This window comes from Anomaloglossus baeobatrachus, chromosome 2, assembly GCF_048569485.1.
Source record: "Anomaloglossus baeobatrachus isolate aAnoBae1 chromosome 2, aAnoBae1.hap1, whole genome shotgun sequence".
NCBI lineage: Eukaryota > Metazoa > Chordata > Amphibia > Anura > Aromobatidae > Anomaloglossus > Anomaloglossus baeobatrachus.
The window spans coordinates 325,251,267-325,273,131 of NC_134354.1; the positions used below are offsets into that span (position 1 = coordinate 325,251,267).

At 42.5% G+C, this 21,865-nt stretch overlaps 1 protein-coding gene across 1 annotated transcript in view; it reads left to right on the forward strand.

The window, feature by feature from the left end:
• The window catches only part of GPATCH3 (G-patch domain containing 3), a 147,599-nt gene extending 130,700 nt beyond the window's left edge, over positions 1-16,899 (forward strand). The window contains exons 4-6 of the mRNA XM_075335905.1: positions 274-452; positions 16,157-16,284; positions 16,436-16,899. Coding sequence (XP_075192020.1) covers positions 274-452; positions 16,157-16,284; positions 16,436-16,610 — 482 coding nt within the window. The 3' untranslated portion in view covers positions 16,611-16,899. The remainder of the gene's footprint in view (positions 1-273; positions 453-16,156; positions 16,285-16,435) is intronic.
• The last annotated feature ends 4,966 nt before the right edge of the window (positions 16,900-21,865 follow it).

The following is a 21,865-nucleotide window of genomic DNA, read 5'->3' on the forward strand; positions in this document are numbered from 1 at the left end:
TATAATTATTATATTCTGTCTTATATGAGAGTTATCATCTTTTTCTACTTTACCCAGTAGTAGTTTTTTAAATACACTACTAAAATGACTTCAGAGTTGTTGAAGTTTTCTCTGCAGTGACAGATTACCAAATAAAAGTGCGCATTAGCTGGTAGCTTCATACTTCTTTTTTTTTTTTTTTTTTGCTCCCTGGGGCAGATTTCTTAATAATCTACCAAAAAATGCCCCTCACATTGTCCCCTACTTTCATCATTTTCTTGTACATTTTACCAGATTTTGATGAACAGACGGCTGATGATTGGGATGTGGACATGAGTGAGTATTATGATCCAGGGACTGGAGATAAAGATGCTAAAGATTTTTTGAGGATGCGAATAGAGACAAGAAGACAAAAACGACTTGCCACAGATGGGGAGAAACTTGACTTGGGTGGCTTTGAACGGTATACAAAGGTGAGAACATCTTTCTTTACATAGGTCTTTTTTTCAACCTAAGTAACTAAGTCCATCTAGTTCAACCTTCCTCCACCAGTTTTACATTTTGTCCCTAAAGGGGGCTTTATACGCTGCGACATCGCTAATGTGGAGTCGTTGGGGTCACGGAATTTGTGACGCACATCCGGCCGCATTAGCGATGTTGCTGCGTGTGACACCGATGAGCGATTTTGCATCGTTGCAAAAACGCTCATCGGTGACATGGGGGTCCATTCTCAATTATCGTTACTGCAGCAGTAACTATGTAGTTCGTCGCTCCTGCGGCAGCACACATCGCTATGTGTGACGCCGCAGGAATGAGGAAGCTCTCCTACCTGACTCCCGGCCTCAATGCGGAAGGAAGGAGGTGGGCGGGAAGTTACGTCCCGCTCAGCTCCGCCCCTCCGCTGCTATTGGGCGGCCGCTCAGTGACATCGGTGTGACGCCGCACGGACCGTCCCCACCACCGCGGTTCGCCGGTCACAGCGACGTCGCCGGGCAAGTAAGTATGTGTGACGGGTCTGCGCGATGTTGTGCGGCACGGGCAGCAATTTGCCCGTGTTGCGCAACAGATGGGGGTGGGTACCCACACTAGCGATATCGGGACCGATATCGCAGTGTGTAAAGTAACCTTAAGTCATTTATAACCAACAATGTTATGTGTACTGAGGAAATCATCCAGCCCTTTTTTAAAAGCTGTTTTAGTATCTGCCATTACTACCTCTTGTGGTAGGGCATTCCACAGTCTGACTGCTCGAACTTTAAAGAACCCTTTCCTATTTAGCTGCCGGAATCGTTTTTCTTCCACTCGCAGTGTATGCCCCCTGGTCCTTAGTATTGCCTTTGGAAGGAATAAGTCATGTGCCAGTCCTTTATATTGACCACAAATGTATTTATACATATAAATGAGATCTCCTCTGAGACGTCTTTTTTCTAAGCTAAACATATCTAAATTTTTCAACCTATCATCATATGGGAGGTCTTCCATTCCTTGTAGTAGTCTAGTTGCCCGCCTTTGAACTGACTCTAACTTCTGAATGTCCTTTTTAAAATGTGGAGCCCAAAACTGAATCCCATATTCTAGATGTGGCCTTACCAAGTGATATATAGAGGGGTAACAATACGTTTTGATCACGGGATCTAATTTCTCTTTTTATACACCCTAAAATCTTGTTTGCTGTTGCAGCTGCTGCCTGACATTCAATACTGCTGCTCAGCCTATTTGTAATAAGAATACCTAAGTGCTTTTCCTGTTCTGTAGTCCCGAGTTTACTTCCATTTAATGTATACGCAGCTATAGGATTACTCCGTCCTAGGTGCATTACTTTACATTTATCAACATTAACTCTCATTTGCCAAGTATCTGCCTATTCTGACATCTTATCCAGATCTTTTTGTAATATTGTAGTATCATGGTCAATTTTTAATATCCTACATAGTTTGGTGTCATCAGCAAAGACTGACACTTTACTATCTATCCCATCCACAAGGTCATTAATAGAGTTAAAAAGAATTGGCCCTAGCACAGATCCCTGTAGCACCCCACTGCTTACTATAGCCAATTTAGAGTATGTACCATTTATGACTACTCTTTGTTTCCTATCTTTTAGCCAATTCCTTACCCAGTTGCCTATTGTTTCCCCTAGTCCTTCCTTCTGGAGCTTTAGTATAAGGCTATTATATGGTACAGTATCAAATGCCTTTCCAAAGTCCAAATAAATCACATCAACAGCATTACCAAATCCAGATTCGCACTTAGCCCCTCATAGAACCCCTACAGGTTGGTTAGACACAACTTATCTTTCATGAATCCATTCTGTCTGTCAGTTATTATGTTATTTTCTGCAATATATTTTTGCATGTCATCCCTTAAAATGCCCTCAAAAACTTTGCATACTACTGATGTCACGCTTACTGCCACCTTCTTACCTTTCTTAAATATCGGTACCACATCAGCAATCCTCCAATCCTGAGGCACCAACCCTGTTACAAGCGACTCTAAAAAGATGAGATACAGCGGTCTATCGATTACGGAGCTCAGTTCCCTCAATATTCGTGCATTAATGCCATCTGACCCTGGGGATTTGTCAATGTTTAATTTACTTAGACGCAGGCGTACTTCTTCTTGTGTTTAATGTATATCAGGTGTTGAACTTTCATTTTTCACTTGTTGAATGAATCCTGGAACAGTCAGTTCCTTGGTGAACACGGATGAGTAGTGCCTGTTTAATATCTCAGTCTTTTGTTTGTCCTCTATAACTTGTTATTATATTTTAAGGGGCCAGTACCATACTTTGTTTTCCTTTTGGCATTAATGTATTTATAAAAGATTTTGGGATTTATTTTAATGTCCTTGGCGATTTTTGTTTCAGTAGCTAATTTTGCTTGCTTGATTTCTTTTTTAAATTTCCTATTAATATCTTTATACTTCTGAAATGCTATTTCTGTTTTTTCAGCCTTCAAGATTTTAAACGCCCTTTGTTTTTGTTTTATTATACTTTTGTACAGTCTTATTTATCCATAGTGGTTTCTTTTTATTCCTGGACATTTTATTAACAGAGGGTATACGTTTTTTACAGGGCTCTAGAAGTATATCCTTAAACTTTCCCCATTTATGTTCGGTATCCCCAGTTACCATGACATTGTCCCAATCTACACATTTAGGGGTACTTTGCACGCTGCGACATCGCAGGCCGATGCTGCGATGCCGAGCGCGATAGTCCCCGCCCCCGTCGCAGCAGCGATATCCTTGTGATAGCTGCCGTAGGAAACATTATCGCTACAGCAGCTTCACATGGACTCACCTGTCCTGCGACCGTCGCTCTGGCCGGCGACCCACCTCCTTGTTAAGGGGGGCGGGTGATGCGACGTCACACGGCAGGCGGCCAATAGGAGCGGAGGGGCGGAGATGAGCAGGATGTAAACATCCCGCCCACCTCCTTCCTTCCGCATATCCTACGGAAGCCGCAGTGACGCCGGTAGGAGATGTTCCTCGCTCCTGCGGCTTCACACACAGCGATGTGTGCTGCCACAGGAGCGAGGAACAACATCGGACTGTCGCGTCAGCGTAATTATGTATTACGCCGACGCTGCACCGATGATACGATTACGACGCTTTTGCTCTCATTAATCGTATCATCGAACCTTTACACACTACGATGTCGCATGCGATGCCGGAAGTGCGTCATTTTCAATTTGACCCCACCGACATCGCACCTGCGATGTCGTAGTGTGCAAAGCCCGCCTTAGGCTCTTTCTTCCCTTAATTTGTTGAAATCGGCTTTCCTAAAATTCCAGGTTTATTTCCCCTTTTAAATGTTCTATTGAATATTACTTTGAAGATTACCATATTATGATCGCTGGTGCCCAAATGCTCCCGGACCTGTAGATCTGAAATTGTATCTGGTCTATTTGACAGGACCAGATCCAGCAAATTATCTCCCCTCGTCGGTTCATCTACCATCTGAGAGAGAGAATTGTCTTGAATTGTAGATAAGAACTTACAGCTTTTAGCACAACCAGAAGATTCTAAGTCCCACTGAATGTCTGGAACCCGTTTATTATTATTATTATTATTATTATTATTAGCTGCCTTTTCAATTTGTTCCAGCATTTCACCCTCTACCTTTTCAGGTATGTTAGAAGGTTTATAGCAAACTCCAATTAGCATTTTTCTATTATTCCCCTCCCCATGTACATTTACCCATACTGACTCTACATTGTTGTAGTTCCCCCACCCCCCAATGTCATCATTCAACACAGGTTTTAGGTTATATTTGATAAATATACACACTTCACCACCTTTTGTTGTCTTTCCTGTCCTTCCTAAAAGTAGTGTAACCCTCTAAGTTTGTCACCCAGTCATGGCTTTCATCCAGCCAGGTTTCCGTAATACCCAGCACATCATAATCCATGGTTGACCTTAGTGTCCAAGTCATTCATTTTGTTTGCAAGACTTCTTGCGTTTGCTAGTAGACATTTAATACTATTAACGCATTCCTTACTCCTAGCTTCCCTATGTTTCTTGCATGTCCCAGCCCCCCTAATCCTTCATTGACCCCTACCGTCTCACTGTGCCTATCTGCTCTATCTATCCCCTTATTTGGTCCACTACCCTCCCTCCCCCAGATTATAGTTTAAAAGCTCTTCTATCCGTCTGACCATTTTTTCCCCTAGTACAGCTGCACCCTCCCTATTGAGGTGCAACCCGTCCCTACCGTAGAGACTGTAGACGACTGAGAAGTCGGCCCAGTTCTCCATGAACCCGAACCCTTTTTTCCTGCACCAATTTCTAAGCCACGTATTTATCTCCCTAAGCTCCCGCTGTCTTTCTAGTGACGCTCGTGGCACCAGTAGAATTTCTGAAAACACCACCTTGGAAGTCCTGGACTTCAGCTTTTCTCCTAGTTCCCTGGAATCATTTTTAAGGACCTTCCACCTGCCTCTAACTTTGTCATTAGTACCAATGTGCACCATGACCACTGGGTTTACCCAGCCCCACCCAGCAATCTGTCTATCCGATCCACAATATGCCGAACTTAAGCACCCGGCAGACAACACACTGTTTGACATTCACGGTCTCTGCGACAGATGACCCTGTCTGTCCGCCTAATTATAGAATCCCCTACCACCAACATCTGTCTGGTCTTTGTTGCACTTCTATTTCCTTCCTTCCTACAGCAGTCGTTTTCCTGGTTGCTAGGAGCAATGTCCTGCTGTAGTGATCCTGGTCCTGGGCCTGCATTCCTAATATCAGCCAAACAGGCATATTTACTAGGTTGTGCCAGATCAGGGCTAGGCTCCCTGACACTTTTCCCCTTACCTCTTCTTCTAATGGATACCCAGCTACCTACCTCTAGGTCCTGACCTTCCCCACCTCCACCCTTCTCCATAGCACTGGCCCCAGCCAGAGAACGCTCAGTGAGCTTTAAACTCCTCTCCAGGTTTGCAATGCTCCTGAGTGTTGCAAGCTGCATATTTAGATCCGTTACCTGGGCTTCCAAATATGCAACATGCTGGCATCGAGTACAGACATATTCACCCTCGAACGGCTGTTCAAGGCATGCATACATTTGACAAGATACACACCTGGTAGCATTGTCCATATCCAACCTATTAAGTGGGGATAAACAGTACATATAAAACTAGACATAGAAAAAAACAATGGGAAACTTATAAGGATAATTTCAAACTATGCTCTTGTGTCAAACTATGAGATTGTGCTTAAACTATGCACTAACCTGCAATCCCCGCACTTCACTGGACCCCCACAAGCTCAGTGACCCTTCCTTGCTGGCTTGGATATGTAGTTCTATGAGAACTACCAGTAGTTTCCAGAAGATTCTAGGTTTTGTTTGTGATTAATGCAGTAATGACACATACAGTTTTTGAAAGACTTCCTTCTAGTTTCCACTCAAAAAACTGAATGTGTCATCTAGCCAACTGCTTCTTTTCTGTTTTCTCATTTAACTTTGCCCTTTAATATTTAAGCTGTTGAAGTGAGGGGCCAGGGAGGCCTCTGGCTGTGTAGTCGTGGCAGCTCTGTATTCAAGGCACATCCCTGGCTTCATCACTACATCAATGTTGGGACAGTGTGTGTCAGTATGTTCATCGGCCGATGCACAAAGAGTCTTCAGGCAAAAGTGGAGATGCATAAAAACTGACATTTATTCACACATAAAAATACTCCGGTCAGCAGATTCCGGCAATCTTGGTGGAGCTGGGGACAACCTGCCCAAACGCGCCCTCTGGTGGGGATATGCCCTAGATACTCCTCTTCTCTGAGCTCCCACTCTCCGGGCAAGCACTCACTGGACCCACACCAGCGGAATAGACCCTGAGGTTGCGTCCACCTCCTTATCTCCGGTGTCCCCTGGTGTTCCGCTCACACTCTCACACTTGCCGCTGCAGGTGTTCCCTGTCTGCTGTCCCGGATCCTTCTTTTCACACACACACAATCTCTCCCTAGATATCCGGCCGACTCCTCCTCCCCGGTGGCAACAGCCGTCCCACCCGACCACTAGGGGGTGCCCTACACTAAAATCACATACAGTAATAAAATTCAACATTTTTAATAATAACAATGCCGGGTAACTATGCTGAACTAGTAGGGGGTAGGCCCACCCACTACACTGTTACAGTGATCAGTGACTGCTAGGAACTTAGTTTTAGAGGCAATCATTAAAGGGAATCTGTTACCAAGTTTTTACCACCTAATCTGAGAGTAACATAGGGGCAGAGGTCCCGATTCCAACAGTGTGTGACTCCAACGGGCTGCATAGTGTAGTTTTGATAAAATCATTGTTTAATCAGCAGTTGATTATCATTAGAGGACTACTTTACCTTCTGCCAAGTTGTCCAGCATATTCATGAGCTCTTTATAACTGCTAGATCTGCAGCAGAGAAAACATTAATCTTATAAAAATGACAGCAAACAGCCCAGTAAATGACACATCGCTGGAATCAGGGTCTCTGTCTGTACATTTTGCTGCTCTCAGATGGAGGAGCAAAAACCTCTTGCAGATTCCCTTTAAGTCCATGTTGTACATAAATATTGTACCAGAATCACTGCATGTTGGCCACTCTGCGTTGACTTATAATCTCTAGGCCTTCTGAAACATAACTGTGTGTGCTTTAGGTCTTTTAGAAGATAAACAGATGTACTGCTTATGTGGTGATTTCACCTGCATGAAAACAGCCCATAATCTTCCTCCCATTCTCAAAATTGGAAATTTGTCCTGCCGTTCTTATTGCAGCAGATCATTGTGTTGGCAAATTGGGATATTTCAAGTGAAGAACAACTGCAAGTATACTAGAGAAATACGCTGAGTGAATCCTCTCTTACAGTACGTTTCTTCACACATAATGTTGATCAAAGTGGAGAAGGAGAAGGGGTTAAACCCGCGCAATCCGCCAGATAAATTCAGAGGAGATGTTGATAATTCAGAACATTCTTTTATTCCATGGGTCTACGCGTTTCAAGGTCTGTGACCTCTTCTTCAGGACCAGTAAATCAACACTACATGTACATACAAATGAAGCTCTTTTATACCTGTGGTAACCACAAAGTACCGCCTCCCGGCACTTTGAAAAAAGTCAGAAGGGAAAGAGAAAAAAAAAAAAAAAAAAAAAAATCTGCATGCATGATACAGCGTTTTTCACAGATATCATATACTTTGTAGAATGCTATTATACTGGTCATAAAAACAATTTATATGAGAAATACACATTCATAAATTGGAAAATTATAAAATAAAAAGAAAAGGAAAGAAAAAAAGTCAAAAATCAGGACACGAACTCCAAGAAAGTTGCCCATAAAGTAGCCTTCGATTTTTGTGGTGTACGCCACCAGTAGTTCTCAAAAATCTGTGTATCCCTAAAGTTATGTTCACAAGGTTGTGATATATGCGTACAATTAAATAAAACATATGTTTAATAAATATATTAAAAACATTTCAATATAGAAAAAATGATAAAGGAAAGAGATGAAATAAAATGATAATAAAAATGCATAATTTTCTGTGAACTTTTTATACAGAATAAAAATTCTTTCACCCAGGAGTACAAAGTGATGTGTATATAAATATATGTGAATAAAAATTTATAATATAATGTGTGCTATATTCTTTGTTTGTGTGTTAAAGAGGATGTGATATTTACTTTTTCTTTTTCAAAGAGGATCATAGTATCAACGAGCTTAAGGTTATTAGCGGGCATAAGCGTGGGAAAAAATATATATATGTGTGCGCATGCTCTTGACCCTACCATGAGAACACATAGTACAGCGGTACGGAGTAGATGCCAGAACTGGGACCGTGGGAATAAAATCTAAGGCGCCTGGGCCAGGGATATAGCTGGTTCAAGGTGGCTGTGTATGCAGTTATTTAAATTCTGAAGAGCAACATATAAATTAATAGATATAAAAACATAATATAAACAGTTGTTTCTCTAAAAAATATATATATATACATAGAGCCTATAAAAAGGGGACAATAATAAAAGGAGTCAGACTGAATAAAAACTCCCAAATGGCACAACAGATCAGTAAAACAGGTCAGTTACTTCATTAAGTCCAGTTGGTTTCAATGTATCCAATCTATAAATCCAAAAAGTCTCTTTTTTATTTAAAACCTCTATTCTATTAGGAGTATCAATAGGGATTTGTTCAATTGGTGTTATAATGATGTCTGCCTTTTTTCCATGTACCAAAGTGCAATGTCGGGACAATCCATGTAAGAGGAACCCTTTCTTGATGTTATGTCTATGGGAATTTAATCTGTTATGTAGGGGCTGTCTAGTCCTTCCTACATATTTTTTACCGCATGCACAATCAATGAGATACACCACAAAATCAGAATGGCATGTGAGATGTCCCTTGATCGTATATTTATCTGGTTCCTCAGCTGTACCAAAAGTCTTTCTTTTGTGTGCAATGGATGTACAGCATAGACAATTTTTGCTGTAGCATTTTGAGACCCCAATAGAGCGTTCCTCTTCTTTAGAATTAATAGGAACTCTCAACCTACTGGGTGCCACAATATTCCTAATAGTCGGGGCTCTCCTGTAAGTGATGCCTGGATGGGATGGAAGAATCTTCTTAAGCACAGGATCACCCAAAAGGATCTCCCAGTGTTTATTAAGGGTCTTCTTAATTAATGCATTATCATGACTAAAAGTGGTAATAAAATTATAACTAAAATCAGAGGGTCCATCACGAGGAGACATTTTATTGGAGGTTATAATCAAATCCTCCTGTCTCAGGTTCTTGGTTTCTTTAAAAGCACGGGTTAAAAGTTTTTTGGGGTAGATCTTTTCATTAAAACGGTCATATAAAACTCCAGCTTGTATCTTAAAATCATCATCTAGTGTACAATTTTTCCTAATTCTCCGATACTGATTAATGGGAATGTTTAGCAGCCATTTATTATAGTGGCCGCTATTAAAATGTATGTACCCGTTTGTGTCTACTTTTTTAAAAAAGGTCTTAGTAAAAATCTTATTTTCCTTGTGTGCAATTGTGAGGTCAAGAAAATCTATTGTATCCTTATTAATAGTAGAGGAGAAAGATAAACCCCAATTATTCTTTTTTATATGAGAAATAAAATTAGACACGTTATCCTCCTTATTGTCCCAAATTATAAATAAGTCATCTATGTATCTTTTATAGAGTATAATGTTGTTCTGATATTCAGATTGTTCAATAAAAACAGATTCAAAAATTCCCATAAATAGATTTGCATAAGTTGGTGCGACTTTACTGCCCATCGCGGTCCCAAGGATCTGATGGTACAGTACATCTAGGAAGGTGAAATAGTTGTTTTTCAGTATAAAACTCATCCCTTCACGGACAAAAATTTTTTGTAAGGGGTGCAGCCTGGTATCTTTTTCCACAAAATGTGAGAAGCAAAGTAACCCCAGATCATGGTCTATATTTGAATAGAGAGCAGACACATCCATTGTAATAAAGTGATATGTATCTTTCCAAACAATATCCTTTAACATGGTTATTAAATTAGAAGAATCTCTCAGATAGCTATTTAGTTCTAATACATGAACATGCATAATTTCATCAATATATGCAGCCAAATTTGATGTCAAAGAATCAATTCCTGAAATAATCGGTCGTCCCGGGGGGTTTTCAAGATTCTTATGGATCTTGGGGAGGTGGTATAAAAAGGCCATTTTAGGATCCTTAATCATAAGAAATTTCTTTTCAGTGCTATTAAGAATATTATTTACAGTTGCTCTGGTAATTAGATCATTATATGCTATAACCGCAGTGTCATAATTCATTTTACTTGTCTTACAATATTGTGCAGCATTCGATAGGATATTGTGGGCTTCTTTTATATAATCCACCCTGTCCTGTATGACCACACCACCTCCTTTATCAGCTGATCTTATAACTATGTTCATGTTCATTTTTAGGGATTTTAGAGCTATTTTTTCACCCTTACTAAGATTAGATGCAATCCTGGTATTACCCGAATCAAGATGTTTAAAATCTTCTAAAACCATATCGCAAAAGGTTTTTATATGGTGCCCCTTGCTGGCTATAGGGTAAAATTTTGATTTCGCTTTTACATTTGTGTGCAAAAAAACATCTGTATGTATAGTAGTATTATTATCTTTCGAAAGTATATTATTAGGGAGACCGTCAGCAAGTAGGTTGTTCTCAGTTGTTTTGAGATCCTTTTTCTCTATAGCAAAATGTCTCTTTAGTGTCAATTTTCTTACAAAGTTTTGAAAGTCCAGGTATAAGTCAAAATCTTTAGAATGAAAGGTCGGACAAAAGGATAAACCCTTATTTAGGACTGCTGTTTCTTCCTTTGTGAGTATGTGTTTAGAGAGGTTAAAGATATTATTAGTATCCTTTTTTATGTTTTCTTTCCTTTTTTGTTTAGATTTGATTCCTGCCCGGGTTCCTCTAGTACATTTTTTCTTTTTGTTGCTTTTGGCGTTAAAAAATCCATTAAAGCCGTTCGGTTTGAATTTAGGGCTGGCGGTAAAAAAGGGACCAGGGAAGTACTTTTATTGGTGTTATCTATAATAACTGTGTTCATTTCTTGTGTGGTTTTATTTTTTGGGCTGGTTTCATTTTTGTCCACACTATCCATATCTAATTGGGAAGGGGGGAGTTGTAAGAAACTTCCCTCATGTGTAGTTAAATTGAGCAGATCTATGAAATCTCTATCATCCTCAGGTTCATCAAATACTGAAGGTGATTCAAGGTTAGATGGGGCAATCATTGATCTTTTCTTGCGGATCTTATCAATTTGGCTCTTGATCTGAGCAAGTTGCCTTTTGGTCTCTTCTATGTTAATTTTTGGTCTCTGTTTATCAGTGTTATTATTAACATTAACACTTCTGTCATTTTTCTCAGTGTTTTTATCATTTTTGTCACACAACACTCCTCTAGAGTCTAAAATAGGTGTTTTAGTAATGTTAATTGTTTCAGTAATAGTGGAGGGTGCAGAGCCATTTTCTTTGTTAAAGCCCTCACTAGTGCTTCTCCTAGGTTTGTTAAAACCAATATTAGTTTTGTGATACCTACTATTAAAAAAGTTTCTACTCGTACTATTTTTCCTCTTATATTTTTGCCTTTCTGGTGTTCTTGTCTCTCTCTCAGTGTTACAAATACCATTTTTTTCGTTTATTTTATCCTTACGGTCCCTTTGTAATTTTTTGGACTTTCTTATAACCGTATCATGTTCAAGTTGCAATAGTTTCGTATTAATATCTGAATTGATACGCCTATATTCAGGATGTGAATCATAACAGGAGAGATTATTATAAGCCTCTGAAATAGAGGCTGTAGCCTCCTGTGCAATTGTTGATCTTTTTTTATATAAACATTGAAGCATACCTTGCATGCATGTATGTAGGACACCTTCCCATTCCTGTGTGAAGTCCAGATCTTTTGGGAAAGGGGAAAGATGTTTTATCCTAAGTCCTCGGGGGCAAAGCTTCTCATCCATATAAATGGACAAAAATCTTGCATCAAGTCCATAATGTAACTCTTCTTTAAGCAGTTCCTCAAGGTGTAGAAAAAGTTTCTTCATATTGTCTGTCTCTTCCTCAGTAAAAGGAATGGAAATATCCAGATCGTGGTTCACATGGTCTTTTGCTCCAACAGTTTGGAGTATAAGTCTTTCCCTTGTAGTAAGTCTTTGGTTGAAATATTCCATCCTGGTAAAATATCCTCCGCAGCTCCAATAATCCCAGGGAGATGATCAATGTCAAATCCGTAAAATCAATATGGAAACTAGAAAAGAGAAGCGCTGATAGGGTTTTACCAGATTACACATACGGTTTAGCATATATCAAAATACACTCACCGATTCAGGTTGTGAGAGGTCACAACCACCATAGATAGCATCAGATAATGGCGGCTGCAGCGGCCCCACGTGTTTGCAGATCAAAGTGGAGAAGGAGAAGGGGGTTAAACCCGCGCAATCCGCCAGATAAATTCAGAGGAGATGTTGATAATTCAGAACATTCTTTTATTCCATGGGTCTACGCGTTTCAAGGTCTGTGACCTCTTCTTCAGGACCAGTAAATCAACACTACATGTACATACAAATGAAGCTCTTTTATACCTGTGGTAACCATACACAGCCACCTTGAACCAGCTATATCCCTGGCCCAGGCGCCTTAGATTTTATTCCCACGGTCCCAGTTCTGGCATCTACTCCGTACCGCTGTACTATGTGTTCTCATGGTAGGGTCAAGAGCATGCGCACACATATATATATTTTTTCCCACGCTTATGCCCGCTAATAACCTTAAGCTCGTTGATACTATGATCCTCTTTGAAAAAGAAAAAGTAAATATCACATCCTCTTTAACACACAAACAAAGAATATAGCACACATTATATTATAAATTTTTATTCACATATATTTATATACACATCACTTTGTACTCCTGGGTGAAAGAATTTTTATTCTGTATAAAAAGTTCACAGAAAATTATGCATTTTTATTATCATTTTATTTCATCTCTTTCCTTTATCATTTTTTCTATATTGAAATGTTTTTAATATATTTATTAAACATATGTTTTATTTAATTGTACGCATATATCACAACCTTGTGAACATAACTTTAGGGATACACAGATTTTTGAGAACTACTGGTGGCGTACACCACAAAAATCGAAGGCTACTTTATGGGCAACTTTCTTGGAGTTCGTGTCCTGATTTTTGACTTTTTTTCTTTCCTTTTCTTTTTATTTTATAATTTTCCAATTTATGAATGTGTATTTCTCATATAAATTGTTTTTATGACCAGTATAATAGCATTCTACAAAGTATATGATATCTGTGAAAAACGCTGTATCATGCATGCAGATTTTTTTTTTTTTTTTTTTTTCTCTTTCCCTTCTGACTTTTTTCAAAGTGCCGGGAGGCGGTACTTTGTGGTTACCACAGGTATAAAAGAGCTTCATTTGTATGTACATGTAGTGTTGATTTACTGGTCCTGAAGAAGAGGTCACAGACCTTGAAACGCGTAGACCCATGGAATAAAAGAATGTTCTGAATTATCAACATCTCCTCTGAATTTATCTGGCGGATTGCGCGGGTTTAACCCCTTCTCCTTCTCCACTTTGATCTGCAAACACGTGGGGCCGCTGCAGCCGCCATTATCTGATGCTATCTATGGTGGTTGTGACCTCTCACAACCTGAATCGGTGAGTGTATTTTGATATATGCTAAACCGTATGTGTAATCTGGTAAAACCCTATCAGCGCTTCTCTTTTCTAGTTTCCATATTCACACATAATGTTGTCAGATTTTCATTCAAAGACCACCAGCAGAGATCTGTACCACCCTTAGATTAGCACACCTGTCAAGGGCTTGGATTTCAAATATTACAATGGGTTTGTTTTATATTTTTTTAAGAAAATTAAACACAGCAACTCGGTGAAGTCTGTTCTGCGGTCATGCTTCCTTCTAGCCGAGATCTACTTGTCTACAGGATGTGTGTAGGGACAATATGGATCCCCCTAAAGTTTGTTTGTTGTATTTTAGATACATTTTAGCAATACAAAAAACTGTATGCAAATTGTGTCATGGCCTTTCAAAGCGTTTATGTATACGGCTATGTTCACATTTCCGCTTTTTTGCATCAGTCACCTGCGTTGCTTAACGCTTGTGACTGATACGCTGTACAACAGGTGAGGAAGCGGATTTCATTGAGCGCGCGAACAATCAGCTGATCGCTCTGAAAAGCCAGCTTCCGGGCGATCAGCTGATCGCTCTCAAATGCCGATCAGCTGATCTCTCTGAAAAGCCGTCCGCCCGCTCTCAAAAGCCGATCAGCTGATCGCTCTGAAAAGCCGGCCGCCGGAAGATCAGCTGATCGCTCTCAAAAGCCGATCAGCTGATCACTCTGAAAAGCCGGCCGCCAGGCGATCATTCCAGGAACTGATTTTACATGATTTTGGACGTTCTGCTGGACATGCTGGGCATGCTCAGTAAAACGTGACGGATTCCTGCACTGGAATCCGTTGCGTGACGCAGGATAACAGAATCCTGCACCATAGACTTACATTATGCCTCCTGACGGATTCCAACGGAATTCTGCAGGGTGCGTTTTTTTGCCGCAACAAAAACGTTGCATGCTGCGTCCCTCCCGCCCGATGGTCAGTCAGTAAACGACTGATGCGCCGCTCGGCAGATGCAACGCAGGGTCATCAGTCACAATCCGCTCATACAAGTGTATGGGAAACAACGGAATCCACCAAACGGATTGCGTTGTTTATCAGAGTGGCGGATTGTGACTGATCCTAAACAATGGAAATATGAACATAGATTACCTCCTCACTTCAATGCTGTGACTGGTTAGAGCAAATTCAGGATTGGTAAATACAACATACAGTGGAACCTTGGTTAACGAGAACAATCCGTTATGGGAGTGTGCTTGTTAACCAAGTTACTCCTCTAGCAAAGCAAGATTTCCCATAGGAAATCATTGCAATGCAGACATTTCGTTCCACAACTTGTTAAATGTCCCATTCTGGTCCCCTATTGTGCCATTTCACACATGTACAAACATGCACACACACATATAATGCTTGCCTTACCTTCCGTTCCATCGCCGGCCTCCTGAATCTTGCAGTTTGCCGGTACAGGATGTGTATCTGGTAACCATCGCGACGAGGGAGGACCTTCCGCTGATAGAGCGCTGACGTCAAAGGCAGGAGCCGCTTGCCTCCCTCGTCGCGATGGTTACCGATACACATCCTGTAGCGGCGAACTATAAGAACCATAGGCCGGCGATGGAACGGAAGGTAAGTTGAGCATATATATATGTGTGTGTGTGCGTCCGTGTTTTTGTGTGTTTGTGCTTGTTTGTGCAGACTGTAAGAGCGGGTCAGAGCGCGGTGGATGTAAGGAACCGGAAGTGTGTGCGGTGAGTATTTTGCTCGTACGGCAAAGCTTGCTCGTAAAGTGAGTTACAAATTTACAGCAAGCTTTGCTTGTTAAGTGGAATACTGACTGGGTTACTCGTTAACCAAGGTTCCACTGTATGTGCTTTGCTTCATGTTTCCATACTATATAATGTGTTTTTCGTTTTATAAGACGCACCGGATTATAAGACGCACCGCAAATTTAGAGGTAAAAAAAAGCTAAAATAAAAATGGGGTCCGTCTTATACTCCGGGGTTGTCCTACCGGAGGGGGGCGGTAGCGGTGGTGGAGCGGGGTAACAGGAGGCAGAGGCTGTGCTAGCAGCGGCGGTGGGTCAGTGGTGGTAGCAGCGAGTCAGTGACAGCGGCAAAGGCGGGTCAGTGGTGGAGCAGGCCGGTGCGGTGAGTGTCCCAATCTGTCTGCAGTCCCGGTTCAAATGATGGCACCCGGAGCGGCACGTGCGCAGATGGAGCTCTCATCCAAGAGCTCCATCTGCGCACGCGCTGACTCCCGGCGCCATCATTTGAAACCCGGACCGCGGACAGACTGTGACACTCTCTGCACAGCCACCCGCCAGCCTGCAGAGTGGTAGCCAGCAAGGCTGGCCACCCGCACAGAGAAGCACCCGGCCGCCCGCACACAGCGACACGCACCTGGCCACCTGCACGGACCTGGCCGCCCGCACACAGAAGTGCACAGACAGACCCCCCCCAAATTTTTGGGAGGAAAATTGTGTTTTATAATCCAAAAATTATGGTATGTATTTTCAGGGAGTTGGCCGAAAGTTAATGGAGCGTCAAGGCTGGACTGATGGAGCCGGACTTGGTTCAAGTGGAGCAGGAATGCCAGAGGCATTGGAGAATGAAGGACAACATCCAAAATGCAGATATGGCTTGGGGTAAGGTCTTAATTTAGTACAATGATAGATATGTCCCCCTACAATGCTGATTAATATTTCCCACTTATATTATTTTGTAACTCTCTACATAATAATTTATTGTATGTAGAATGGTTTATTGCTTTTTAGTTTGGAATTACTGTTTTTATAGGTATCATGGAGAAAAATTGTCAACTTTTTGTCCAAAACAGAAGAAACCAAGACATTACATCTCTACAATGTTTGACGAAGCACAAGAGGAGGACATGGGGGACATGTTATTGCGGCGTCAGCCTTCTACGACTCTAAAACACCACAACTATAAGACAAGCTCTCTTGTCTCTTGATAGACAATGAATAAACTTTTCCAATAAAAGTGAAGTCCGAAAACCTGTTTTTAAGATGGCAACCTCAAACTGGAGCATTCTGATGTTTTGTTTTTTTTTAAACTCGTTTTATTGAAGGTTAAGTATGGCATTACATCAGAAATCAAATCAACAGTTTGTACAGTCAGGATATGGGAAATATCGATAAATATCTAGAGTGATAAAACATCCATAATCAAATCCACTTTCTGTTCTTGTAGGTTGGCATTGAAACAATAAATACTACAGATGTGTCTGTTCACAAGTTATATCTAACATGTGGTAAAGAACTCATATTGACAAGGAGTATGCAAACTAGGTGATGGGGACCACGTCACACTGCAGATACATAGCTTCATAATCCATAGAATTCCCCTTCGATATCACCAATATGATAACAAAATTGTTACGGCGACAGCAGTGTTTGTAGATTATTAGCCAGGGAACCGGGTGAGCCCCCAGTCAAGGGCGAACCCAGCCATCTGCCCCAGATTTTGTCAAATTTATTTAAGGAACCTCTTGACTTGAATACAAATTGTTCTAGCAGTATTATAGAATTTACCAGTGCAATCCAAGAAGCCTTGGATGGGGGACGTGCACTCATCCAATTTAGTATGATACCCTTATGGGCCAAAAACAGGACCTTTTTTAATAATAGGTTCTCATCTTGGGACCAAGAGTATACATCTACCACACCAAATAAGCACAAAATCGGGCTCATAGGAACCGGCTTTTCAAGTATGGAGCAAAGAACCGCTATAACCTCACCCCAGTAAGAGTGAATGATCCGGCACTCCCATATCATGTGCCAGAAATCCGCACCGTCTCTCCCACACCTCGGACAGCCCTCCCCCGCCGAGTTGTTCATCTTTTTCAGTCTCTGGGAGGTGATATAACTCTGGTGTATTATATATAATTGGATCAGTCTGTTATTAATTGCAGGAGAGACCAAAGTGTGGGATTCGACGATGTCGTCCCAAACTACATCATCTATTTCAGGAATCCTGGCTCTCCACCTATCCCGGACAGAAAGAGGGTTTTTCATGGCTTTGGCCCGAATGAGAGCAGAGTATAGTTTGGAGATAAGACCACCAGGGCCTTGTGATCTAATGATTCCGATGATTGGGAAGGAAGAGAATCTAACCCCACGACCAGGGAACTGAGCCCGAAAGGCGTGCCTGATCTGGAGGTACTGAATCCATGGGATTCCGGCAATTCGAATTCCGCTCGCAGTTGTGCAAAAGGGCGGAGTTCACCATCACGGACTATTGAGCTTAGGGAAACCATTCCGCGATTCCTCCATTCACCAAAGCCCGGCAACCCACAAAAATGCGGAAGGTCCAGGTTACCCCATAAGGGTAAGGTCTCAATTGGTATATCATGGAATCCAAAGATGGCTTTAGCCTCCTTCCAGACCCTGGCCCCCAGTTTGTGTATCGGGAGTACACGACCCTCAGGGACTCTCTTGTAATCAGTCAATAGGGGCCATAGGAGATCCACACCCGTAAACTCTGCCAAAAATCCCTCCGGAGAGCCCATCACCCTAGGTAGCGTCCATTGACCCAGATATTTCAGTTGTCCAGCCAGGTAGTATAAATAGAGATCTGGAAGGGCCATACCCCCCAGGTCTTTGGACCTCTGTAATTTAGCCAGCTGGACTTTTGATCTAGAGGCGCCCCAGACAAAGGTAATCATTAAAGAGTCCAGGGACCGAAAGAAGGAGCGGGGGATCTGCACAAATATATGCTGGGTAATGTAGAGGCACTTTGGTTGTGCTATCATTTTGAGAAGGTTAATCCTTCCCGCCACTGAAAGCGGGAGCTGGCTCCATCTATTAAATTTCTCCCAGAGATGTGATAAAAGAGGGGCGATATTTCTTGCTATCATCTCCGAAGGGCTTTTTGTCAGTATAATCCCCAGGTATTTAAAGTGATCAACCACTGGAATCCTGCATATGTGGCTGTTCGCCATTTCCTCTCTGTCCTGGGACAAAAAGAGGAGGTATGACTTTGACCAGTTTATTGCCAGGCCCGAGAACTCCCCGAATCGGTCAATAAGCTCCACAGCCCTAGGAATGGAGGAATCCGGATTAGAAGCGAACAATAACAAGTCGTCCGCATACAATGACAGGCGTTCATCTCTCTTTCGGTGCTTCACTCCTTGGTAGATTGGGTCCGCCCGGATGCGCACCGCCAGCGGCTCCATGGCCAGGGCAAACAGGAGAGGGGATAGGGGGCATCCCTGTCTGGTTCCCCTCCCCATGGAGAAAGTTTCCGACACCCCGCCACCCACCTGGATGTTAGCAGACGGTGCTTTATATATAATCTCAATCCATCTAATAAAATTGTTGCCGAAACCAAATGCCCGCAGCACCTCCAGCAGGTATGGCCATTCTATAGAGTCAAAGGCCTTTGCCGCATCCAATCCAATGAGACCAGAGCCCAATCCTCCTCTAACTTGGTGCCCATCTGTAAGATCACCTGCGCCCTCCTCAGATTATCCGAGGTACTCCTACCCGGAATGAATCCCGACTGATCTTCGTGTATTATGGAGGAGATCACCTTGTTAAGTCTAGTTGCTAATATTTTGGTAAGTATTTTATAGTCTGAGTTCAGCAAAGAGATCGGCCTGTACGAGCCACAATCCAATGGATCCTTGTCGGGTTTCAGTAGCAGAACGATGGTTGCCTCATAGAAAGAGTCGGGCAACCGTCCCTTACGGAACGAGGCCTCAACCGTTTCCAGGAGGGCTGGAGCCAGTCCCCCTTGATATTTGCTAAATACTTCAATCGGGAGTCCGTCAGGACCAGACGCCCTACCTTTATTAAGTGCCCCCATCGCTTCCACCAACTCCTCCATAGTAATGGGCTCATCCAGGGCCGATCTCTGAGCCGAAGTCAATCTGGGAAATTCCAGACCTCGCAGGTAATCAGCAATTTCCTCCCCCAACACGGTCAGTCTGGGCTCATATAGGTTCCTATAAAATTCCAAGAACACTTCCAGAATATCATTGACGGAGGTGACTGGTTCGCCACTAGGGGCTCTAATCTTAAGGACCACAGGTGAGCTTATTGGACTGGTGTACCAAAAACGCTAGTAAGCTACTAGATTGGTTCCCTTGCTCGAAATACCTCTGGTTCGTGAAGAAGACATGTCTCTTGGCCTTGTCCTGTAAATATAAGAGATATTTCCTTCCAGCTTGTATCCATTGGGCTCTATTTTCTACAGATGGGTCTGAAGTAAATCTATGTTCTAGTGTTCTATTTTGAGTGGCCAGTTCCTCCTCCTCTCTGGCCGCCTGTTTCTTAATATATGAGATGAAGGATTGGCAGCATCCCCTCAAATACGCTTTTAAGTGCGTCCCAATAGGCCGAGTGATTTTCCTCTATGGAGTTCATCTCTGTATATACCAGAATTTGGTCAGGGATCCTATCATTAGTTCCGAAAAGTGAAAGCCACCAAGGCTTGATTTTCCGTGACAATCTGTGTGATTTCCATCCCTCCCATTTAATACCGACAAATACCGGGGAGTGGTCTGATACTGATCTGGGCAAGTGGCATACCATTTGTATATGAGCACATACTCTCTCATTCCCACAGATGTAGTCAATCCTGGATAAAGAATTTTTCCCGGGAGCATAACATGTGTACTCTCTCAATACTGGATTATAGAACCGCCACATATCATGCCATCCCACCTCCTGTAGGAATGCGCTCAGTCTGGTTTGTATAGTATGAGAGATCGAGATCTGTCGGGCGCTGAATCTATCCAGTCCTGGATTATTGATCAAGTTAAAGTCCCCCATACAGAGCACCAGAGCTTGTGGGAATTGTGAGGCAAACTTAGCCGCCTCATAAAGAATCGAAATTCCCATCGCAGGGGGGATGTATATGGCTAGGATCACTATCATTACCCCATCAATGTGAGCTTGAATAAAGACATATCTCCCATCATTATCCTTTATAAGCCTACCCGGGTCCCAGCGCAATGTTTTGTGAATTAGCACTGACACTCCCCTAGAATATGAGGAATGAACAGAATGGGCTGACCATTGGACCCAAAGCTTTTGAAGCACTCTAGTGGTCTCTGACAATAAGTGGGTCTCTTGTAAGCATACGATCTGAGCTTTGGATCTTTTGATATGTGCAAATACCGCCGCCCTTTTCCTGGCTGTACCCAGTCCCCTAACATTCCATGTCATTAAGTTTAAGGCCATTGAAAGATATCACCTGCTAGACTAAATGTAGTATGTCAAGAACTTAACCTGCAGTAGAACTTGGGTGAACGTACCCTTGAATACAAACAATCGGCTGCACTTACGCTGCCGACAAGAACTGGTCCAATAGTGCGACCAAGAGAGATTTTCCCTAGCAACGACTAGGGTGAACCAACGTGGCTAGATAATATATTTGGTACGGGGGTGTCCTCAAGTAAGGACTTGAGCGGCTCCTGCAGTCCAACAGCTTAAATTTGTCAATTACCTTGCTATACAACCTATAACATGCGTAAATAATAGAAGGAATAGGGGGGTATGGAGGTAGGGGGAAGAGGAGAACGCGAGAGAGAGAGAAGGGGAGAGAGAGGAAGAGGGGGAAAAAAAAAAGCGGGGGGGGGGAAGTAAGGGGAGGGCAGAAATAAGGGGGTTGAGCAGGAGAGGGGGGGGGGAAAGTGGGGGAGAGCATGGAGGGAACCAGAGAGATAGATGCAAGTAGCCTTAGGTTATGAGATACTATAATGCGTGGTAACCTAAGAAACTTTCATAAAACTCTACAATAGAAATCAACATTATGGCCTTAGATGTGTCACAAAATAATGCGATCCCAAATGGAGACCTATACCAGACCTAGAAATACAGGATAACATAAGTCCGCTTGAAGGTGCTTTTGGTGACGCAGCAGTGGTTCAGCCCAAGACCCGTCAGACTTCACTTCAATCCGGGACTCGCCAGCGTCGCAACTGCGATCGAAGTGGCGGTAATCCGGGACTCTGGAACACAGACTGAACTCAGCAATAATCGCAAGCCATGTCATATCCGAGAACGCAGCCCCAACCCGCCTCCAGTCATCCAGACGCGGGAGGAGATTAGGTAACTGGCTCATTGGAGGACCCATATTGGTCGTATCTGGGGGCCCACGATCGCCCAGAGGGTCGCAATCGCAACAGCGCATCTTCAGATATTCACCAGCATTATCAGAAATTTGGAGCCCGGAGAATGGGGAGCGGGTGCAACAGCGATC